At 34.3% G+C, this 8,808-nt stretch overlaps 1 protein-coding gene across 1 annotated transcript; it reads right to left on the bottom strand.

The window, feature by feature from the left end:
* Nucleotides 1-2,149: 2,149 nt before the first annotated feature.
* LOC106712700 (sphingosine-1-phosphate phosphatase 2) lies at nucleotides 2,150-7,152 on the bottom strand. The gene is made up of 4 exons (XM_014505336.2): nucleotides 6,546-7,152; nucleotides 3,997-4,247; nucleotides 3,629-3,801; nucleotides 2,150-2,584 (listed from the first exon to the last, which is right to left on the bottom strand). Exons 1-4 carry the CDS (start codon nucleotides 6,958-6,960, stop codon nucleotides 2,167-2,169), a joined length of 1,257 nt encoding a protein of 418 aa, XP_014360822.2. The 5' UTR covers nucleotides 6,961-7,152; the 3' UTR covers nucleotides 2,150-2,166.
* Between the last annotated feature and the right edge of the window lie 1,656 nt (nucleotides 7,153-8,808).

Here is an 8,808-nt window from a genome sequence, read left to right as displayed (position 1 = left end):
TATGTAATATGGTTTTTTGAACAATATAAATTGATATTTTCATTTTTCTTTTATCCACATTTTTTCCTACGCCTTCCACAGTTTGCTGTCCTTGCCGACTTACCGCCATTAAAATCTATACAAATCCTTAAAAAATTGAAACATTCAATAAATAAAATAACAAAAATGATTCCACATAATAAAGTTGATATTAGGAAAGAACTATCTTTTGTTAGTGATTAAATTAATTGTTGCCTGTTGTGTGACTTCAATACAACAGTGATAACTTTCCGAGAGTCACTCACAAATTAGATTCTTGGAATCTACTTTTATCTTGATATATTCTAGTAATCAAAGTATGATGCCATTTACATAAGATCAATATTTCAAATGTAGGTACACTGACTAGATTCTCTCACAAGAGGGTAAGGTAAAAGAACTCGCATCAGTACTGAAGGGCGGGGACTATATGCGGGGAGGGGGCGGGAGAGCCGTGAAACCGAAATGTTACAGATCTCATATTTAACGATGCAATACGAGTGCATCATCGAAGCAGCATCGCCAACTTTTGATTTAACCAGACTTGACTTGTGAGAGGCATCGAGATGATAAATAATCCACAAATTATTTTGTTCACATAGGTACAAGCAACACCAAGGATAATTTAAAATATAAAAATAAAGCCTATTATTTAAAATAATTTATTTAAAAAAAACATCTTACATATACAAATATTACAGCTCATAAACATAATTAGGCAACAAAAACAAGTTATCAAAACTTGTTTTTTTTTATTAGCGTTGCAAAATTTAATTCTGTAACTAATTTGTGCGGAAAAAGCTATTAATAGCCATGTTATATCTACGTTATGAACTAAAATGATAGATTGTCTCGGATAAATTACAAAATTATTCGTTTTTATGTACGAGAATGTATCAAAGGTACAATAATGTACGTTAAATTATACAATACGACTTTCCCAAGTAAAAAGTTACACTCTTATGTGACTTTTTTCGTCGGAAAAAGTTACATCTCTGACAACTTTTTCTTCAGTTTGATTGACTGTGAATTATATTCAGGTAAAGGATGCTTTAATTTTCATATTTTTACAACACTTTATGTAAAATTATTTATATTAGCACCCTTTTAATGTTAAAATTTGTCATTATATATAATACAGTAAATATTAACATATTGCCATATACAGAGTTAACATTGACAGGATAACTTTCATTTCTTAGGTCTAGGTTACGTTTGAATCTAGATGAAAAAGATAGATGTTCCGGCCATGACATCTGCGGCTGCTCTACAACCTGTTGTCAGAGCGTGACATCGGCGACCCCTCCTGGGTTGCCAGGGACCGGTTGGTATGTCGATCAACGTCACACATTAACCTCCAATTAAAATATGGCAGTCCCATCCTGTGCGTCGATGACGGGCTAAATAAAGCGATAACGATGCGAATCGCCCTCGTCCCCGCGCCATTTAAGATCACCACTTGTTCTCGCTTGCCTTTATTTCCGCCATTTTTGTATAACGAAAAATAAAAGAAATTGAAAAATTTACACACGAACTTTCACTTCTAACAGATTGATATATTTATTTTTAACAAGTTGCGTTAAAATATACATTTGCAATAACAAACGTGGTTTTACTGTTTTTGAAATCAAATTTGTTCTTGGGTTTAAAATTTATATCTTTTGTGAAGGCCATCAAAATACCACCTCATTTATACAACACAATATATTTATTATTCCTATAACGAAATAGTTTATACATCTGATAAAAATATCACTTATACAGAATATGTTTTTTTCTAAATCTATTTGCATGTTTAGATATTTTGGACGTTCGTTACCATATTTTTGAGCTCCAAATGTACAACATATATTTATATATAAGTTTAATTTCAATTAACATTTTAATAAGTTAATTTACATTTAAGATATAGGTACAAATTAAATAATTAAGGACGTTTCGTTCGAGTTCTATTGCGAATGTTGAGTTTTCTGTATAAATGTATATTGACTCTAAAGATAATGATTGTTCTTTACTTGTTTTATTTATTAAAATGTAATGAAATAGATTTTACTAAGTTAAAATCCTACATAAATAAAACTAAGTAAATATTGAATAGTCTCACTATATTGGAATGTGTCGGGCGTGCGGCGGGCGAGCGCGGGCGCATCATATCTCCGTGTAGTATGTGGGGCGGTTGATGCGCAGCAGGTAGAACACGTTGGGGAAGACGTAGGTGGTGTTGAGGCCGATGACGGCGTAGGTGAAGTACTTGTAGCAGAGCTCGGCGAGGATCTTGTGCGTGTTGCGCAGACTGTTCTCGGAGGAGCGCAGCGCGCGCAGATCGCGGCCCAGCAGCGCGCAGACGAGCGCGTAGGAGGCGGACTTGGCGATGGCGCGCGTGGCCAGCAGGCCGCACAGGCCGAGCACGGTGCGCAGCGCAGCGCAGCCCAGCATGGCGGCCCCCGGCCAGATGATGTCGTAGGGCGGGCCGGCCGCGCTCGCCGACAGATTGCCCAGCTGGTAGTTGATCCACGAGCCCGTCAGAATGCCCGCGCACACGCTCACTATCATCGTCGTGTCTCCTCTGAAAATATTGCCAGTACCTGCTCTTATTTACGTACTATTTTTTAATAACTAACTAAATCGACATTACAACTACTGTTGCTAATGTTAACAATCTTATTTGGTTTAATGTGTAGTATAATAATGAAGGACATTTTATTGTCAAAAAGTTGTTGTCTATGTACAAATTTGGTGAGCAACAGTTAGTACCTTGTCTCTTCATTTACGAATAATGCGTATTGGTTTAATCAGTTTTTTTATGGCTTATATAAAAGAAACAAACATAAGGTTTACATCTAGCTTTAAGAAAATAGAATTGGGTTTTAGTTATCGCTTCATAAAGCGATAACTAGTCACGACATCAACATAAAGTGTGTGAGGAGACACGCGCGGGCGCACCTCGCACCTCGCACCTCGCACGCAGCACACCGCGACACGTGCAGGTCGTAAAAATATACCAGTTTAACAATAATCTAACTTTCATTAAAAAACCAGGAAACCCGACTGACTGAACCTCTTATGGATGAGATAGTGTATTCTATTGAATTTATTTAATTTTTTGAATTTAAAAATGTATTTTATATTTTCATTTAAAAAAAAAGATTTTAAAAATCCTAACTAAAAATACAACAATATTACATAAAACACATTCTTATTTTAGGATGAATTCCAAAAAATATTAAGCGATGTAAAAAAAAAGGTTGGGGCAAGTAACATTCAAACTAATTTTTCACTTTTACCTCCTACGTCGACGTAATAAATTATTATTTATTACGTTGACACAAAACTCCGAGAAAGAAAACAAATCGAATCACACCTCACTCGTGTAAAAAGGTTCATTCGTTTAGGCTCTAGGCTGTTACAAAAAAACTTAAATACATACAAACCAACATACACACGCGAGAAAAACATTACCCTCTTTTCAGTCAGGTAAAAAATATACGTTCGTTGAATATTAATAAGATTTACCAATATTCTAATATACTTGTATTGCCCACTAATTAAAGTGATCAGATTGGTGACATAGTACAAAACGTTCGGTCGTATGTGACGCCGCGCCACTCACCTGGTGGGTGTCCACTTATCGGCGTGCGGGTGGTACACCACAAGCAACACGGAGACGGTCAGCACGAGCACGGGCGCGTAGGGCGCGGTCAGCAGCACGCCGTCCAGCCAGTCCACCAGCGGTATCAGCGGCACCATTAGCGCGCCCGCCAGCACCAGGCCTCCCGCTATGTCCTACACATGCAACCAACCAACCTATATAGTGGTCAACGTTGATCATGTTTCAATCTATCGTACTTAAACCAAACTGACTACAAACTGTCTCTTATGTCCACGTCCCATCTAGAGAGAAGGATAGCTCAACAAGTTAGATCGTATAGGCATTCGTACTTAGGAACAATGTCACTTAAATATCATTGATTTACCCACCAGCACACTGTGCATGCCGAGGTAGACCCTGCTGACGCAGATGAGCGTGCACCAGGCGACGGCGATGATGAGGCCCCAGTGCGCCGGATAGCGGTACCGGTCCATAGTGTAAAGCAGCACGGAGAACGGAATTGAAACGCCGACCATGGCGTGGGTGGAAGGCATGCCGTACTCCGCCGACCACTTCTGCTGCAACTTCTGCACCGGGTACCCGGGTCGCGGCCATCGTATTATATCCTTGGAACCCTGACCTGGAACCAAATTGATCTACTGGCTAACTTATGAACCAACTCTTTGACAAAGTTGTGATCTAAGTTAGAATTTGATAACTCGCGGTGAGACGTGTTTAGAGCAAATGATAATAGACATGATCAACAAGTTATTTCTTATCGAAAACTAGCTTGATATCAAATAAAATAATTTATAAAATATACATCTAATCCTTTTCATTCTTACAAAAAACCCGACGTTATCAGATAGTAAAAAATTGTAATGACAAGGTTAACTACATTAAAATAGAGTAACATACAGTTAGATTAATATAAACTCAAAGATAGACTGATAAGAATAGTTTCATACCTATATTCTGGAAATCATGCAATTTTTAAATGAACTTCGCCCACAACCAGAATAACAAAAGATCACTGTCATAAATATAATAATTTGTTATGTAAGTTTTGTGTAATTATTAATGTGCACATTATTATAGCTAGCATATATTATTTATGTATGTACAAGGTGGGTAGTATCACATTTCGTCGTACACAAACACAAGTACATACATGACCATTTAACTAAGCATACCAGTATCAATACAATGCAAACACATTGTTTATACACACATTTATGCGACTTGAATAATTTTATTTTGTTTCTTCTCATTTTTACTACAAAACAAAAACTTTTCTGAAGAATAACAAAGTGCATTTACAATCCTTTTACATAAAACAATAAAAAACTACAAATAATAATCTCACGACATTAATCTCGGCAGCAAATCTGCTGGCGTGTTTTTACACTTTAAAAACATTGTCTTCAATCTGTTCTATATCAAGACATTTAGACATTTAGCTGTGATATCAAATGTAAATATACTGCTGTCGGGACACCTTATCTCTTCTCACATCTGTATAGACAGCAAGCATTCTAAATAACAAATCCCCAAAGAGAATACAAGTATTCTTATATAATTTCATTGATGTAAAATATAATTTATCAATGTATATAATTGTATATTCAAATCATGTCTTGTATAATTTGTCAATGTAAGATTTACAAAAAAACATACAAACAAATTGAGTGTCTGCTTATTTGCATTCAGTTAACAAGTTAATGGCACAAGCATGTAATCCCAACATACTTCTAGTCATTTTAATTCCAAGGTAAAACCACTGAGCATTACAGATATTTTCGTTAATGACGCCAATGAGTGAACAACGCGAAATCTCTAATAAACCCGCCTTTAGCTTCATTTAGTCACAAGATAAGGAAATACTAAATAAATATTTGTCAGCCAGTTACAAAGTTTTTAATCTCATTTAATCTTAGTAGTTTGACTAAATGTCCAACTACTCATCAACATCAAGATAAGTGACAAATAAAATGATTGTTGTGGAATTTGTGCCTTAGATATTATCTTTAACATTTGTAATAAAAAGGAGTTAATTGTAAAGGAAAGAGTTAATACAATAAAATTAGTGAGAAGTCATTTGCAGTGTGCAATCATATTCATACAATGGCAAGTTGAGCTTAAAGAGATCATGGCCAGAAAATAGATGCCCACAAACTGAGCAATGTAGTAGGTGCAGGGCAAAGACACACAAATTACCCTAGTCATGGTTCTTCTTCTTAACATGCATCTCGAACTAAAGGAGGTAGTTAGGTAGGAGGTAGGAGGTGTTAGTATAGAACATAGCATTTGATTTAGCATGTCGCAAACAAAACCCTTCAGACCAATCTGCCATCTAAAGATTTAGACAACATAGTACATTTAACACTTTAGCTTACAAAGTAAAACGATCACATAGTACTTATAAATTTTAAATGCTGGTCATTGTATAATAAATCACATCATTGAACACCTGTCAAGGTTCATGTTAATTCTAATTGTGTTTAAAACAATAATGGCCATATAACTTAGTTTACATTTATGTCTGACTAGCTATCACCCACGACTCGGTCTACATGGAATTAAAAAAAAAATAGTGGCCTATGTAGCCTTCCTGACTATGTTCTACATCTGTACCAAACTTCAGTTCGTTTCCGGAGCTACATTCTAACAAACATCCATTCATCTAAACATATGCATTTATAATATTAGTAATATAGAACATGGCTTGAATGAGTTACAAGGAAGTAACAATATTAAATTTTACTTATAAAATGATGAATTAATTAATTAAAAATCAATATGTCACAGTCACATAGGGTAGAGTCAAGTCTCCCTCCATGGGGATGTATCTAAGCCAACAAAAATTATTATTTGTATTAGATTACTAATAATCTTTAAAACATTAAAATAAAATGTGAAATTCGTATTTATAATTTACCTATATACATAACAATAGTCCAGACCAGGATAACTCTTCTTCCTACAGCTCCATCTATGTTCCAAAACCAGAAAGGTATGAATGTTACATAGAAAATTTCATCTCCAAGTGCTGTGCCCACAACAAACAACCAATACCAAAACTTGTTATTAATGTGACACACCACCTCCTCTCTGCCGGTACTCTCTGTGGAGGTATCCGTGTCATATGAAGATTGCGAGCTACTTGATATATTGCTGGGAATTCTTTTATGTTGCTTTAAATCAAATTCTTCATTTTCTCTATTTATTCTGTCCGAATGAGTTCTTTCAGCAGAGCCCTCATGAGATATATTTTTATAAATGACACCAAAAAAATTTTGAACCTTAACTACTAATAATGGGTCATTTAAATATTCTATAAGGTCTTCCCACATCGCGGAGGCTTTCTAAGCAATTTACGAAATTCACTGCATAACACTTATCTCACCACTACGCTGATGACTTCATCATTGTTACTACGCAAATGAATAATAACTAAAGCTAAAGTATAAAAATACGAATAAATAAACTTGAGTCAAACTCAAAATTATTGGCAAACTTGGCGAAGAAATATCTGTATGACACTGACAATTTCCACTCGTGATTGTGACATATGACAGTAATGACAATAAGTTGACAAATTTAAAATTGCACAATTTTGAAAAATGGAATGTACTATTTAAATGTTAAAAATTTACTTCTTTAGTGAAATCAAAATCAGGAAATGTTCACTATCTCCCCATTATCGTCAAATTAATAATGGATTTCATCTTTAATTATTGAATAGTATGACATGCACGTACTGTCAAGACGATAGGAGTGGAGGCAACCCTGAACTTAGAAAACAAATGACAGACAAACTAACCAAAACCAAAACACTCAACTTTTCAATTCTTTGATGTTGAATAAAAGTAAAACTTATTAGATTAGCAAAACCAAACCTTTGTTGTATTTTCAGACATCTTTATAGCACTAAATATAAGTTTAATTTGATGTTCGTTAGCAGAGTAAGAAATTCTTGAGCGATTTCTTAAAGATAAAAGAAACTTTTGAATACCGTTGTGTACATTTCATGTAAGTATGTTTTAGTTTTGCAATAGGACAGCTAATGTTTATTGCTTTTATAGTATTATTAAATTTAAATTAAAAAAACATTTCATTAATCATACTGTATTTCAATATTTGCTTTTTTTCTCAAGTTTTTTTATTATAGCACTTTTTTCAAATATATTTTGTACAGTACTTATCATTTGATTCTTGGATTAAGGCTACATTATATCACATCAATATAGAATACAAAACCTAGCAAATTATGTACTGAGAATTTACCAGAAATATTAGAATTTACCAGAATATATGAACAGTGAAAATTACTGGGTCTAGAGGCTTGAAATTTTGCATAGAGGTTTCCTGTTACTATGTAGGTGATTATTATGAAGAAATTTTACGAAATTAATTCCCTGTCAGTTACTATTTTATATTATTATTAGTTTTCAGTTGGGAAATATAATGTATTATTTTTCTGTCCTAGAACTTCTGAGGTAAAATGAAATCTTTTAAATATGAACCACTCAATTTATCATACCGTTTATTTCTTTCATTATATAAGTAAAATGAAAGTACATGTATATTATATGCCTAGAGGAATTCCTCTTAGATTATATGTATATTGTCATGTAGAGGTTTTACTTTTCAAAAATGTGAATATATATATTTTTACAATATAAGCAATCATGTTTAAAGGTAGGTAGGTTCCAAGAGAAAGAAAACAATTTTTTTCCCATGTCTGCATGACTACTCTATCTCTTCCTGATGTAGCTTAAATGACATTTTATTAAAACTGGAAAAAAAAATTCTGTCTATCAGTAACCCCTTGTTTATCCCTGGTAAACTCTCAAAGGCTAGAAGGATTTTCATGGGACATTCAATGGAAGATTATGTGTGCAGGAGTAGCTTAGGTAATTTCTTTTAAATTCTACGCTAATGAAGAACGGTGATTATCCAGTCAGTTGAGTTTTTGTTTTAAATTTAATTGTTTATTATTTTAAATATTTTGTCTGTATGTGATGTGTGTGGTTGATATTTTGTCTACTGCTTGTGATGGAGAGCCCGGTGTTGAGAGCTGCCTAGTTCGAACTGATAACGGGTTCAGTTTTGTTGTTGTTCATTGACAATTAACTGCGCGTGAGCATCATATTATCTCGCGCCCGATAACATTGTTAAATATACCAAGTTATCAATCC

This window comes from Papilio machaon, chromosome 7 (assembly GCF_912999745.1).
Source record: "Papilio machaon chromosome 7, ilPapMach1.1, whole genome shotgun sequence".
In the NCBI taxonomy this organism is placed as follows: domain Eukaryota; kingdom Metazoa; phylum Arthropoda; class Insecta; order Lepidoptera; family Papilionidae; genus Papilio; species Papilio machaon.
Note: the sequence above shows the minus strand (reverse complement) of the source record. Positions and strands in the feature narration are given on the sequence as shown.